This window comes from Eretmochelys imbricata, chromosome 1, assembly GCF_965152235.1.
Source record: "Eretmochelys imbricata isolate rEreImb1 chromosome 1, rEreImb1.hap1, whole genome shotgun sequence".
Taxonomy (NCBI): Eukaryota; Metazoa; Chordata; order Testudines; family Cheloniidae; genus Eretmochelys; species Eretmochelys imbricata.
In genome coordinates this window covers 112,120,472-112,136,746 of record NC_135572.1, presented here as the reverse complement: position 1 = coordinate 112,136,746, position 16,275 = coordinate 112,120,472, and the positions used below count along the sequence as shown (strand labels likewise).

General features: G+C 39.1%; 2 protein-coding genes across 2 annotated transcripts in view; both read right to left on the bottom strand.

The window, feature by feature from the left end:
* Positions 1-16,275, bottom strand: part of CUL4A (cullin 4A) — a 92,102-nt gene that overhangs the window by 73,489 nt on the left and 2,338 nt on the right. The window contains exon 2 of the mRNA XM_077813726.1: positions 15,819-15,934. Coding sequence (XP_077669852.1) covers positions 15,819-15,934 — 116 coding nt within the window. The remainder of the gene's footprint in view (positions 1-15,818; positions 15,935-16,275) is intronic.
* Positions 2,753-7,102, bottom strand: LOC144263126 (uncharacterized). The gene is made up of 2 exons (XM_077813821.1): positions 6,801-7,102; positions 2,753-5,169 (listed from the first exon to the last, which is right to left on the bottom strand). The coding sequence occupies exons 1-2, from the start codon at positions 6,832-6,834 to the stop codon at positions 4,574-4,576; spliced, it is 630 nt and encodes a 209-aa protein (XP_077669947.1). The 5' UTR covers positions 6,835-7,102; the 3' UTR covers positions 2,753-4,573.

Sequence of the window (16,275 nt, the reverse complement as noted above, 5' to 3'; positions counted from 1 at the left end):
ATTTAAGATTAAGAGTAATGGGCCTAACTGAAGACACAAAAGTAGTGAGTTAGATTGCTAGTTAACATAAGTATGAACATATGATTAAATTTTTGCTGCACTTTTTCGTGAGGAAAAAGACTAAGGTTCATATAGTGCCTTTAATATATTTAAAAATCATATTGACCCTCATGAAACAGGACTGCCAGAAATAATTCTGAATGTAACAAGATGTTAGATTAAACAGACTACGAAAGGACATAGGGCAAAAATGGTTCTAGATTTTCTCTTAAGTATTTACTAGTAGAAAATTCTTGGAATGATATTGATAAAAATGACAAGGGGCAGAGCATGATTAGTTATCAGAACAGTATTACATGCATTGACGGACAATTGGAATGTGTAAAATAAATGTAAACAATCTCAACTAATGGCATAATTAAAAGATCACATCACAAACTCACTCAGTTTTCTATCATATGTCATTTTCATGAAGGTTCGGTGGCATAAAATCACCCCTTAATTAGCAACACATACTGTATATTTGGAGTCTTCAGATCATGCTTCTCAGCTCCTCTTTCCTACAACATAACCCAAAATGTGTAATAAAGACCCAATACAAGATAAAAAGAAAATAGTAGCAGAAGCTTGAAATGACGTGGGGTTCTTTAACAAGTATACAGTGTTTCATTAACCTCAGTTTCAAAATACGTGACAGTTTTATTAAACAGGGAGACAACACAATGTTTCTGTGGAATAGAAGGAAATTTAGATATAATATAAAATTCATGTAATGAAGTAGTTGAGAAGTATCTTTTATTGGACCAACATCTGTTGGTGAGAGACACAAGCTTTCAAACTCTGTGTAAGTTTGGAAGCTTGTCTCTCTCACCATCAACTGAATGTGGTCCAATAAAAGAAATTACCTCACCCACCTTCTCTCTCCAAATTAGTTTTGACAATTTTAAGTAAGGTCTGTAGTAAGTTATTTAGATTTTTTAAATTCACTTATACAAAATTATAGGTGTATATGAAAGGAAAAATTTTGAAGGAGAATGAGTTATAACTCTTTCGGACTATAGTAATGGAGACTAGAAAGGGGTCATGCTAGATAAACCAGTTTTATTATCCTGGGAAATACCCAACAAGAACGTGGAGCAAAATGAGGGAGAGAAGGTGAGTAGTAGAGAGAGGAACACAAGGGTAGGAAAGGGAAGACAGTGGTAAAAGTGAAGAGGGAAGATGAGGAGTAGAGAGTTTAACAAGAAGTGAAAAATTAAGTAGAAACTAATAGAACTAAAACAAAGATATTAAAATGGAAAATATGGTGGGAAGTAAAAGAAAAGGAAAAAACTAAGGTTAGAAAATTGAGACTAAGAACAGAAAAATCTGTAAAAAGTTATAAATGACAGTGTGGAATACCGAGAGGGAAAAAATACGTTTAAAAGATTTCCTACAATAATACAAAGTCAAAATGTATGAAGTGAAAGAAAGGACAGGTGAAAATGAAACCAAGAACAAAACAAGGATGAAAGTAAGTTTTAAAATGTGATTTCAATGGAAAACACATTAGTGCTGAAGATCACAGTATTTCAGATACAGATGCATGGGTAGCTGAGATCAACAGAAATGAAATATGGAGATCAAGCATCTGCTTTCATATATTTAACTGATAAACGTTGAAAACTAAAGGACAGGGTAGGAAGGATATGGAAGAATGGGAGGAGAATAAGTTAGGGGTATATGAAGAGCAGCAACACTGATTACTCCTAAGGAAATTCTATGCCACCGCTGCACAGCAGAAAATGTCACACCCACAGAAATTCCTCTGATTAAAACTGACCATGTAGATCAATGTTGTTACCACGGTTATATAATTACAACAAAACTTGTACAACTTATATCAAGCAAGGTGTCTATGCAAAGGTTATGATTTGCTGAATATGATTTTGCTATTTGCATGTAGGTATCATTTTTGTATTTGAAGTTATGAGTATTGGTTCTATCAGGGACTTGGAGCAATCAAATTTTTGAATTGCTCTGCTCCAGCTCCGCTCCTCGCTCAGAGTCAAATTAATTTTTAACTAAATAAAAAAGTGCATACTGTAATTTTGAAAAAACATTTTTATTCAGACTTTTAAAACAATTTAAATGTCAACAATGATACAAACTAGAATCCTTCATAATTCAGTCTGTAAAAAATTATTGCAGTAATCAAGTCGTCTTTCATAACCTGCTGCAAATCATGGCTAGGCAGCAGTTCTGCGGAAAAGGACCTAGGGGTGACAGTGGACAAGAAGCTGGATATGAGTCAGCAGTGTGCCCTTGTTGCCAAGAAGGCCAATGGCATTTTGGGATGTATAAGTAGGGGCATTGCCAGCAGATCGAGGGACATGATCGTCCCCCTCTATTCGACATTGGTGAGGCCTCATCTGGAGTACTGTGTCCAGTTTTGGGCCCCACACTACAAGAAGGATGTGGATAAATTGGAGAGAGTCCAGCGAAGGGCAACAAAAATGATAAGGGGTCTGGAACACATGACTTATGAGGAGAGGCTGAGGGAACTGGGATTGTTTAGTCTGCGGAAGAGAAGAATGAGGGGGGATTTGATAGTTGCTTTCAACTACCTGAGAGGTGGTTCCAGAGAGGATGGTTCTAGACTATTCTCAGTGGTAGAAGAGGACAGGACAAGGAGTAATGGTCTCAAGTTGCAGTGGGGGAGGTTTAGGTTGGATAGTAGGAAAAACTTTTTCACTAGGAGGGTGGTGAAACACTGGAATGCGTTACCTAGGGAGGTGGTAGAATCTCCTTCCTTAGAAGTTTTTAAGGTCAGGCTTGACAAAGCCCTGGCTGGGATGATTTAATTGGGGATTGGTCCTGCTTTGAGCAGGGGGTTGGATTAGATGACCTCCTGAGGTCCCTTCCAACCCTGATATTCTATGATTCTATGATTTAAAATTGACTTTAAAGCCAAAAATAGTAGCTCTACACTAGCTTGAGTTGTTGGCATACTCGAAGCAATTCTACAGGCAGCCTGAATGTGGTGTGGGTAGCTGTGAATGGCCTCAAAAACAGACTTCACTTTTAGCCTACCAATAGGCTATTGCCTTACAATCTTCCCAAAAGTTTCTCTCAAATAATACGTTATTACAATTATGAATCGCAGAAACTCGCCAGCGTCTTTCTTGTTCATCTGATTCTGTTTTGAAGGCATCATCTTCTGAAGAATTGGTGCTTGTATTATCTCCATTTCCCTGTGATGGTTGAAGACATCTCAGGGATGGACGTTCAAACAAGTTCAGAGTGGAGACGGAAGTTTGAGAACAACCTGCTATTTCTGAAGGAAGTGAACTTTCCGAAACTGCAAATTCGATTGTTGATGACTCCTTTTGTTGTATTTCATTTTCTTCAACCTCTTTTGCCGAGTTCAAATGTAGCAATAGATTTTGTTTTTCGAGTCATCGAGCAATATCAAGGAGCCCTTCCTTTGCCTTTGGTATTTCCCTTGAGATAAGAAGAATCCGATACTGTGGGTCAACAAACTCCAGCAAGGAAATGAATATTGTCAAACAGCTTCTCTTTGCATTTCTGCATGGAGGATAGAATTCCTTCTGCAATTTGTCCACCATTTTCTTGCAAGAATTTTGACAGTTTTCGCCATTCGTTCATTAAAACTCCTGGGGTTACATCGACAGCTTGAAGATTCATGGTTGTTTGGTTTGGCTTTGCCAAGAGGTCTCACAGGTTCATTTAGCTTTTGTTAACTTGAGTTCTCTTGTTCCAGCAGCAGCCACTTGTTCACAGTAAGATTGAAAAATGAGAAGCCGATCAATCATCGCAAATGTTGAACCCCAGAGAGTCACAGTATCCAGTGACTGAGCTACCCGATGTAGATCAAGCAGAACACTTCGAATACTTGGGGTTCATAGTTTGACAATGACTTGTCAAATTTTTTCCAGAAATTTCCTCGCATGTTCTTTGTTCAGTCCATCCCAATTGCCAACTGAAGAGTGTGAATACCACACCTCATCAGTTGGATTTTTGAATCTTCCTCATGAAGCCATGTTTGAAGTATGAAGCTAGGGTCATTAACCCATTGCGCAGCAGCATCCATGTTGAGTTCGATTTCATCCATTCCTTTTGTTCCTTCATCGGGCAAAATAGCTTCAGTTCTGTCCACATCCCTGTTCTCAGAGGTAGAAATGGTTTCACTGTCCTCGCTGAAATTTTTGACAGCACACACGTCATGTTTGCTGCATTGTCAACACAAATGCTCAGCACTTGCATTTCACTGTTTCCAAATTTTTCTAAAATAGCTTTTACTTGATTTTTCACATACAAAGACTTGTGACGCCCTTCAGTATCAATTATGTCCAAGGTTTTTACCCCAGCTTTATCTTTTCCTTCTTCGTAGTACTGAGCATTGATTGCAAGAAAATTTCTGTTTCCACGGGTTGCCACATCCATTTTCATGTAGCACAAGTTTTGCTCCAAAGCTTTCTTGAGCTCTTTGCAACCAGACTTAGCCGTGCTGACAACTAAATGACGAACCGTATCGTGCCCATCGAAACACCAAGCTGCCGACCAATTTCACCTACAATTTTTGGAATCCTTTGTTCTTTAGTCTGAAAGTAGTGAGCGGTGTTGGACTCAAGCAAACCATTTCCATCAGCACTTCACAGAAAGTATTGGCATCCATGGTGACTGTAACCTTTGAGGACGTCAAATATGAGTCAAGTTTTGTTTGCTCAATTTTGGGTTTCTTTTTAGACGAAGCTCTGTAAAAAATCTTTTCTCCAGGAGTTTTCAAAGAGCCAGATGAATGTCGTTTAGCCGCATCAGCTTTCTGTTTTGCCTCATCTTCCTGGTCCTTTTTTGTAACTAGAGCTGCATAGTTTTCAGGATGGTTAGGTTTTACATGCCGCCAAAAGTTGAAACTTTTCACTGCACTTGCTTCACTTGTCTTGAAGCTAAATGTTTTGAGCTTGCCACTCACTTCCTTTTCCACCTTGCCGATTTCTTCTTTGCTTTTCCCAAATTTGGGCTTTTCAAATTCAAAAGTAAAGACGTCGTTGAGATCCTTTTCCATAAATCGGCTATCAACCATGGGGGGCAGATTTGATTTTTTTGTTGAAGCCATGGCCAAATCTTCTTGTGCTGCAACCGCATCCAAATGTTTCTTGTTACGATCTTTGAAAAGCAATGAAAAAAAGCATTACTTTTTTTTATAATATACCTGCTTGTGATATCTTAACCACTTAAGGTACTTCGAAATTATTTTGGGTTTTTTGGACAAAAATGATCGCATTTTCTTTTTACACAAAATTATTATAAAAGTATATTTTAATATTTTAACATGTTTCTTGAAGTTTTAATGAAGTAAGAAGTATTTTAATATACATAATATATATAAATTTTTATTTAGAAATTGCAAGTTAGTTTTTCTTATGAAATTTTGCGGTGAAAATATTTCAAATTTAATTAATATCTCAAAAACGCTTTAATAAGCTATATCAATGAAATTTGGTATGTACCGTAGTGTTAGTACATGCTATCACTGTTCTACAACATTAATTGTTGGGAAGTAAAGAGGCTACACGTTACAAGTTTGGAAATAAACTTTAACGGGAAAGTGGATTCAAATTGCAAGCACAGTCCTTTTAGTAAAGGGAGCACATTTTCAGAAATACATTTTTGCTTCATCAGCCTGAATAGATTATACAAGATAGAGAAAATAACAGGTTCTTTCTTGTATAATGTTTCCAGCCTGACGAAGGAAAAACATATTTCCAAAAAATTTGCTCTCTTTATTAAAAGGACTGTGCTTACAATTTGAATCCACTTTCCTGTTAAAGTTTATTTCCAACGTTCTATCATACAACATCATTCAAATAAAATTATTTAAACTACAGGCGTCGTGAACTGGGAGGACTGGGCCAATTTAATTTAATATTTTTTAAATCTTCAACTATTTAACAGATACGACCCAGGAATATGATTTAATGCTAAAACATGCATTAAAATGGTACTCTTAATTTAATTTATTTTGTATAATTAACCATTTCCGAGAAAACGGTTGAAAAATTTTAATTTGCTTAGATGCTTAGAATCATACAAACAATTTTACTTATTACTTATTTTTCAACATCGGAACCATAAATTTTAAATGTAATAATAAATAATAACCAAAAATTAATAACTTATTATGGAACATAATATTACCGCTGGTAGCCAAGGGCAGTGGACGACAAGCCTTTCTTGAAATGTGAAATAAAAATGACCAACCGCCAGTTCAGGACGCCTATGGTTTAAATAATTTTGGATAATGTAATATTGTAGTATATACTAATGCTAAGACACAGACATAATTTCATTAAAGTGTTTTTGAGATATTAATCAGAAATTAACTTTTCATCACCTTCTTGAAGAGACTGTAGCTCCCTTAGTAAGAATTTTAGGATAAGTATTCACAGAAACGGTTTTTCTTAAAATGACCTAAGGATTCACCCCCAAAGTTGTGTTGGACATTTTCCAGTCAATCACAAAAAAATCACTCCTAATTTATGAAAAAATGTTTACTGTATATTTATATGCCTGCTGCACGCGACTTTTTCAGTAAATTTAAAATTACAAACAACGCTACCAAAAGACCGTTGAACAGATGACATATAAAATAAGTCCCCCAGAGTGATACGGGAGCATGTACAAATGAACAAATGTACTGGTAGTGGGAGCCCATGTGAGAAATGAGCTTAAGGGGTTAATATCTCTTGCGATATCTTAATATATCAATAAATAAAATTATTTTTTTGGCAATATACCTGTTTGTGATATCTTAAATGTTGCGTCTCGCATCTCACGTCTCACGTCACACTTTTCCGTAATCGCAGCACTCAGCGTGTCTCGTTGATGAACCCTTACAAAAGTGTATCAACACATACTAATCTAACTAATCTGCGCGACTACGTACTCGCCTAACCTTGGCACAAGGGTGGGAGCAGTCTGCAGCGTTCCGGATGTCTGATAATTATCTGATTCTTTAATAAAACATATTTCCAAAAAACTTTGTAATTTTGTATCTGTACATTAAATCTTGATTTCAGCCGAAGTGAGAACAACTGTGACATATTACGTAAAGTGGTAAAGTAGATGTTAATATCAATTGTTGTACAATCTGAAACTTTTTGGCACCTTAGAACTTTCTTGCTAAATATACTTCATTTTGGATTGAAAATGAAAAAAAAAAACTAGAGTAGTGGAGCAGTCAAGATTCTCTGTGCTCCAGTTCCATTCCAGCTCTGGGCAAAAACCTGCAGCTCCACTGCTTCAGGCTCCACTCCAAAGCCCGGGGTTCTATACCTGGATTTCAAATGTTTGCTTCTGGGTAGCACCCACAAGGTATTTAGCCAGCAAATTATGAAGGAACTATTCAAGTTGAATGGCCAATTAAAGAACACTTAACTCACAATGGAAGACACCTATCTACACTTAGTGGACTTTCCTGCTATGACTAGGTGAAATCATGCATGAACATGTGACTTGCCCATCTGACTCCAAACACCATCTTGTTACTGTAATTTTGCACAGTGAGAACAATGGGTTTCCCTTCACTTGAGAGAAGCTATAAAAGGTGCTGGAAACATCTCCATTTTGTCTCTTTCCTGCTCAAACCTCTGGACTATGAACTTATACTAATGGAAGCATTCTAACCAATGGACTGAGGACCTTCCAATGATTTGGATGCAACCAGAGACTTAACAAGCCAGCAGTTTATTCCATCACTGCTACAAGCCTGATCCAAGAACTTTGCAATTGTATGTATTTGATTCCTTTAACCAATTTTAACTCTCACCTTTCTCTTTTTTTTTTTAAATAAATAAACCTTTATATTTTAGATACTAAAGGATTGACAACAGTGTGATTATTGGGTAAGATCTGAGTTGTATATTGACCTGGGTATGTGGCTGATCCTTTGGGATCAGAAGAACCCTTTTGTTTGATTAAATTGGCTTTAAAGAACCACTCATCTTTAAGTCTAGTGTCTGGGTATTGAATCCAGGACTGGAATGCCTAAGTAGACTGCTTTTTTGACTTCTTGTTAGCCAGTGTGGTGAAACAGAAGTTTATTTTTGTTGCTGGTTTGGTGTATCTTATGGGAGAATAACCTCCAGTTTTGGGATGTGTCTGCCCTATTTCTCAGCAGTCTGTCCTGAATTTGGTATTCTCAGGTGTGACCCACAGAGACACAGTGATAGTGGGACAGAAAAAAGAAGCTGCACCAATGCTCACTCATCCCTCTCCAGCAACTCAAACATATCTGTTTGGGCATCCTAGGAGAGGTAGATCACTGTGGGCGGGGGGCGCTGGGGATACCTCGGCCACCCAGGGATGTTAGTCCCGGGGGGGAGGGGGTGAGGAAGATGGAGGTGGAGCTGCCCCTTCCCTGCACAGAGCACCCAGGGCTGGGTCAGATCAACCCCCAGAAATTTTTGCTGACTGCAGGAAGCTCTGCACTGTGGGGGGAAGTTACGGAGCTTGGCGGACAAGGGCAGCAACTCCCCGTACAGTGACCCCTCCCTCAGCAAAAAACCATCCCTCACCAAACACCCCCCCACATCAGGAGCTTTCTGAACCCAGAACCCCCTCACTAAGCCCCCCGAACTCCTACCCTGCCAAGCCTCACCCCCTGCATCAGGAACCCCCCACATCCAGACTTCCCCGTACCCAGAACTCCCCACTGAGCCCCCCCTGCACCCAAACTCCAACCCCCACAAGCCTCACCCCCTGCATCGGGAGCTCCCCACACCCGGAACCGCCCCCCCAGTCAACCTCCACCTGCATCAGGATCCTCCTGCACCAAGAACTCCCACCCAACTGAGCCTCACCCCCTGCATCAGGAGCCCCCCACACCCAGACCACTACCACACTGAACCCCAGTCAGCTGCACCCTGACCCCCTCACCCCTCCCCCACTGAGCCCTTACCACCTTCACCTGGACTCCCCTTCCCCATTCCCCTTCCACCCAGAACCCTGCATCCAGCCCCTGTGCATCCAGATTTTCCCCCCGCATCCAGACCCCCACACTGAGCTGCCCGCACTCAGATTGTACCACACAGAACCCTGGTACTCGAGGGAACTCTGCACCAAAAAAAAAATATATATATATATTAAAATTCTGCATATTTTAATTGTCAAAATAACACAATATAATCACACCACTTTCAATTATGTTTGTAATTTATTTCAAAATACTTGTCAGCAAATAATTGAAAGTGGTGTGATTATATTGTGTTATTTTGACAAATAAAATATGCAGAATTTTAAAATACTGTGCGCAGAATTTTTAATTTTTTGGAGCAGAATTCCCTCTGAAGTAACTGATTGTCCCATTGCTGCCCAGCAACTACTTTACTTCCACACAGAGTCCTCTGGAAAAAAAAAGTATATTTTATAAATTTCTAATTGGACCAACAGCACAGAGAAAGCCATTATTTTCCATTCTTTAATACTATTATAACCTCAACATACCTAGACACAAAAAGCACACTGTTATTTACTCTGTTACCAAGTGATATAACAAGCATGCAAGCATCATTAAATAAAGATCTAGTGTATCCAAACGTGTATGCCTCCTAGGTCTAGATCACTCTTGAAGTTTAAGGTTTCATCTTACAGACACTACAGACTATGTAAACCCCTTATGACAAGTACAATGAAGGAAAAATAGAATTACGCTGATACAGTAGCTATACTGGTACTATTTTAAAATTTTATATGCCTACAACCATCTAGAGAGACTTTCCTAAAGCCTTTAGAGAGAGAGTTCCTCACACAATTAAGGGTTCTCAGGGTCAGGCAAAAAAAGTAAAGACTGGAGGGTGGTGTCTTTAAGAGGAAGAATTAGTGTTTTCGTTACTCAGACAGAAATTCTGTGTGTATGTTAATGAGTGGTATGAACCTTGCTGCAGAATTATGCACTTAACTGAACATAACCATAGTTTTTAATAATGAGGCTATAATAGTAAGTTTTGTCTGGAGTACTACTTGTCAACCTTAACCGTTTGCTATACTGTTTGGGAACTCAGCAAAACTAGCCTTAGAGTTTCACTCAAATAAACTGGTAGCCAGTGCAGTATGTGAAGCACAAGTGCATTATGCTCCCCAAATGAAGCACGCCACCTCAGCAGCCATATTCTGAACAGGCTTGTTTAGACACAAGTAGAGTTCTCTGCAATCTGGAGGTGACATTGTGGTGGATAACCAAGGGGAGCATCATATTCAAGAATGATCACAATCTCCTTGCCAAGCATGGTTTCAAGGAAAAATATGTTGGACGACAGCTGATACGTGAACATTCAGAAGCAACCACGGGTCTGACAAGAGCACCAAGTAACAAGCATGAGTGACAAATGGCACACTAATTATTTCCATCAAGAGGAAAAAGAATTACTTTTATTTCCTCCAACAAACATGTTTTCTGCATTAGACATTCTATAGACAGAATGCTGCTTAGTTATCCTCTAGAAATGATGGAAAAGAGATATATAATTGGGTGTCACTTGCACAATAAAGGTACTGCAATCCAAGTTGCCTCACATATATACAGCAGACCCCTGTTTATCCAGTTTAATTGAGACAGGGACCAGATCAGATAATCAAAACCCCAGATAGCTTGGAGAATGGGAAAATGCGATGCTGCAGCACCATCTAGTGGCCACAGGAGAGATCCAGGAGAGGGCTGGACAGTACAAGACATACATTTCTGGGGGAAAGTCTAAGATTGGGGGTGTGTTGGGGTCACCATGAAATATAACCGGGGCTGGAGAGAGCCAAGTTGTGGCTGGCTGGCTGGCGGGTGGGCGGGCGGCAGCACGCACGCACACACCTCTACCTGGGAGTGACTTGCATGCTGGAAGCCGTTTGTGAGAAATCTAGACTGGAGGCTACAGCAGCAAAGCAGTGTAAAGGGCACTCCAGGTTAGAGGGCAGGATGACACAACTACTCATTAGCCCAGATTGTACCCTGGGTACGTATAACAGAATGAACCCCTGTGGCCACACCCTATCACTATTGTAATAAGGTATGTCTTGTAAGGTATAATTTGAAGACTCAATTTGCTGGTCAATATTGTCCTGATAAAATGTGTGGCAATATTGTACGTGAAGTTATAAGATTTCTCCATATGATGTTACTAACACATGTTCCAAACTAAGGTGGGCAAACAGGTCTATCTCAAACAAAGGAATCTGTGCTCTGCTTAATTTGCATTTAAGCAGTGAACAGAGTCATCAAGCAGGAAGGGAGACAAAGGGAGTTCAAACAGGTGTTAAAAACAGTAGGGAATATCCTTACATATAGACACTCTTTCTCCTGATTCACAGATGGAAATGTTTTCCAAGAGGGAGATTGACACTATAAAAAGAGGGAATAAACGCCCAAGGCACCCACTCCTCCCTCTTGCTCTCTCTCTCTCTCTGTCCATTGATGTACCGCACAAAAAAAGGACAAAGAAAGCAGCCACTAAGCAGAAAAAGGGGTCCTGGCCTAAGAAGTTTGACCAGTAAGACTACTGAAAACATGTGGGGAGAAAAACTTTGCTTTGAATTTAACAATTTGTTAAGTTAGGCATTAGTTGTGTTTTATCTTTAATTTTCTTGTAACCATTTCTGACTATTATGCCTCATTACTTGTACTCACTTAAAATCTCTCTTTGTAGTTAATAAATTTGTTTTACTGTTTTATCTAATCCAGTGTTTAAATTGCAGTGTCTGAAGAACTATTTGAAATAATAAGCTGGCCCTTTTCTATCTTAAAGAAATAATGGACTTCTACTTACTTGTATTGTCCCAGAGAGGGCTGGACAGTACAGGACATATATTTCTGAGGGAAAGTCTAAGACGGTGAGTGAGTTGAGGTCACCCTGGTGGTCAGAGCCACAGTGTGTCTGTCTAGCTACAGCTCACACACAGCTTGGAGTAACTTACATGCTGGAGGCTGTGAACAGTCCAGACTGTAGGCTACAATAGCAATGCAGTGTAAAGGGCACCCCAGGTAAGAAGACAGGAGTGACACAGCTACTCATTAGTCTAGATTGTACCCTGTGTATGTCACAAAGGGAAAAGGGAATACAATTAATCCACTGGAGCCAGAAGATAAATCATCACCAGTGGAAGCAGCAGTGCATTTCCTCTCTAGTGCACCATATATAAAAACAAACAAAGCTATGTTTTATCAAATGCTTTGTAACGCCATCACCCTAGGACTGGTGATTTTCTATTATAGAATTATAGTACTTGTCTACATTACCATGCAATTTGGACTAGGTTAATACGAACTAGGGACCTTTTAGTTTGTGCCCACGGCATCCACACGGGATTTACAGCACAGCACTTTGGTGAGCACTGCTATTCAAACCCCCATAGACCGAACTAACGATGGGTTTTTAAGAACATGTTAGAAAAACCCCTGTCAGGGATGGTATAGGTATACTTGACCCTGCCTCAGCATGGGGCGGGGGTAGGGGGAAGAGAGGAGAGGAGGAAATGGACTAGATGACTCAAGTTCCCTCCAGCCCTACATATCTATGATTCTATATTAGGAAATCACCAGCCCCGGAGTAAAGGGATTACAAAGCATTTGAAAAGCATTGCTCTGTTTATTTTACTTTTAGCTTAGCTGAAGGCTCAGATCGGTGAAGAAGAGTGAGACTTCAGATATGGCACAACTATTATTTGTACAAAATCACTACTTTTTCCAAAAATCTCCAAGCTAAATATTTTAGCAAGCACTGTAGGCTTAGGCATCATTATTGCAAATTCTTCCCAAATTTCAAAACTCAGTGACTGATTTTAATTAGACTTTACTCACCAGTAATTATTTGCAGTAATCAACAACAACATGGGAAATGACAGATGATTATAGCTTTTGTTTATGTGGCAGACCAACCTACTTAACACATGGGTTTCTGCAGGCATGCTGGTCTCCTTTCATAATGATGAGTAAAGACCACAAAGATCAGAGGATAAAGAGAACCTATATGCACAAATTCCTCCCTGTGCATGATTTCATATCCAACATCAGACACTTAAAATGATCTGTAATCACATTTCTAGTCAAGTCTGAATTATCTTCTCTCTCCTTCTCTAGGTGAATGAAGAAGCGTGCACAGAAACACACAGTGGAACCTTGTTAATTAGCACTCATGACTGGAAGATCCGTTATGAATTAATGATTTGCCATTATGAATTAAGTTTTGCAAATTAGCGTGCAAACAGGTAAAACAGCAATCTCCTTGCTTTTTCTTTTATGACATATCCAAAAATCCACCCCATCCCTTCCCACCCACCAAAATTCTTGTCCAGGCCTTGATGATTTCATGCCCATGCTACTATAATCTCCTCTCAGCTTCTGAAAGCAATTCAAACAAAATGACAAACATCTGGACTTTTTTCAAATAAGAATGCACAAAAAACAGTTACGATTTTTCAGCCTTGAGCTTAAAACCCTAAAATATGGATCAATGTTATTCAATTGAAATGTTGCTGTCTTACAATGTCCAGAATGTAAATACTACAAGTCAAGTTGTCTATTTAAAAGAACAATTTACATCCATTTATTCTAAAGGTAGTACTGAATAAAAAAAGAAAGTATTTTTAGAACTATATGTTAAATGCCCCCACAGGATCAGGGAGGAAAGGGCAATCAAGCCTTTACCAATAATTATTATTTCTAGGTCTTTAACATTCACACCCAATGCAGACTGCTAGCTCCCAGCATGCTTTCTGCTAATGACCCCAAAACCACCACAGAACTCCAATGAAACCTGTAGACCACTTCTGGTGATATACAATTTCTTAGGCCGCAATACTGCAATGAGTAGAGCCCTGCAAAAATGAGGATATCTGCTTTATATCAACACATGTGGATGCAGATATCTGCAGATCATGTTTGTAAATTGGATTTGGATACAAGTTTTGTATCCCCACAGGGCTCTAGCAATGAGTTCCATGCATGCCCATGTAGAAACTCTCTCATTTCAGTTGCACAAAGAGGTGGTGCATCTTGCAGGACGAGGGCCTTGGTTCTGCAATGCCGGAGTTACTGAAATTTATAAATATTCTTATTTTATGTGCCATAAAATACACAAGCTGTAAAAAAGAATATTGAGGAAAACAACTGAAAACTGACCATATTTAAAAACAAAACAGAAAGGGAGTAAAGAAGGAAACAAGTAATGGATATGTCATTTACCCCTTCATGCAATGTTGTTTCATTATTTTAAACAAGAGTTTTAAAGTCTCTAATTGTCATGTAAATATAATAGTCAAAATGTGTTGTTGCCCACCCAGGTCTGAACCAGGGGTGTTGACTCTGAAGCTTAATTGTGATAATGAATATTGTAACATCGTTAACTATTTCACTGCAGACCAAAGCATGCAAGGTAGAGAACCAATTATTACTATGGGTATCTACATAATCTAGTGAGAGTAACATCTCATTTCAACATCCAGAACCAGCAGAGTTTGGGAGAGTATGACCACTTATTCCCCTCTCTTTTCCCCATTCTGACCCCTGCCAAAATATATCCTTCCACAGCCCTCAATATGACTAGCTAGTTAGATGGGCCCCAGCACAGCTGATTCTCCACTCTGGCACTTTGAGCGCAGAAGGTGGGGGCCAACAAGGACTCTAAAAATTAATTCTTGCCACTCCAGGCTTATATTAAACTTCCAAGGTTACAGCTTTTCTCTGACCTTGGATGGTAGATGCTGCCACCACCCAAGTGCAAAACCCCTCTGAGAACCCAGGAATTCCCTCCTGTGGGGTATCCTCAAGCCCTTACACACACACACACACACACACACAAAATCCGGGGAAGAGCTGAGAAAGAAAACAAAGGAAATCAGTTGTTGTCACCAACTAATTAAACAACATGTGCACAAACCTCTCAGGACAAAATCCAATCCTGTTTTTTAAAAAGATAAAATTTATTAAAAACAAAAAGAAAGAAAATACATTTGGAAACTTAGGCTATTGCTAGAGTTAAAAAAAACACTTACAAGAATTAAGCATCAAGAATAACCTTGAGGTCCAGCTTAAAGGTTACAAGCAAAACAAAAGCATTTGTGGTTAGCACAGAGGAGTTCACAAGCCATAAAGAAATAAAAAGAGATAAATCTAATCGCGTCTTCCTAAACATTTCCTGACCTACTTACGTATCTGGGGGTTTCAAGTGAGTAGTTTCTAGATATGATTCAGGTGATTTTTCATACCTGGTCCAAAGCTTCTTACAGCATAGTTGCTCTGTTCCCTCTCTCCAGAGAACAGCAGCAGACAGACCAAGGGGAAGTTTTTTTCCCAATTTTAAAAAGTTCTAGTCTTTCCATTGGCTCTTTTGGTCAAGTGCCCATTCCCTTCATTTTCCCTATGTAACCCAGAGAGACTTTTTAACCCTTTACATGTAAGGCAAGTAGAGAACAGCTACTAAGAGGGATTTTATAGCTAACTGGCTGGCTGGGTGTCCATAAAACGAAGCTTCTCCCTGCCACCCTCCCCCAACTTTAATTTATCACAGGCCCCAATCCTGCTGGCTCTCCATGGACCACCAGAAAGTTCCAAGGACAACATTTGGGGAGACACTGATCTAGAAAATGGCAAACATACGTTAGGAGCAGAATATTGACTTTATCAGTAGCCTGATGATATACATTGCAAACACAAAAATCCCATTTATATTTAAATGTTTATGACAATGAAAATTCCAAAGCAATCAGTATTATGCTCTAACACTTTCCTAGTTCAAAACAAAAATAAAACCCCACAAAACCTTGACTCTTACCTGGTAGAGCTCTTCAAGGTTGTATTTAATGGAGGTGCTACTTTGTATTGCTCTCACTGCTTCATCAAGCTTCTGCCACGTGTCCTGTGTGTAATTATCAGGCAATTTAGGTCTTTCTGTAAAACCAGATACAAGCAGAAACTGAACCCACAATACAAGCTTGCTTAAAGCTATATCTTTTAAAATACTTTTGGAATAATTTAATAAAGTGAAAGACGTATTGGATTTCACTTCACACTTTAAGCTTGAAATATTTTTTTAAAATAAAGGAATATTTGTAATAACATATAATATGGCAAAAGCCACTAAGTGCCATTTTTATCTCTGAATGGTGGCATACAAAGGCCCTGCTCCTGTAAGAAGCTTCACAGGGGCTGCCCCTCTTCACATGCACAGGTCCCTACTAAAATATATCTGCCTAGCTAGAGCAGCTTGCATGATTCTGGACAAAATTTGT

Coding starts and splice junctions, on each gene's coding strand:
- LOC144263126 (XM_077813821.1), bottom strand. CDS start 6,834: ATGCGAGACGCAACATTTAAGATATCACAAACAG. Junction 5,170..6,800: donor ATTTAAGATATCACAAACAG/GTATATTGCCAA, acceptor TGCTTTTCAAAG/ATCGTAACAAGAAACATTTG.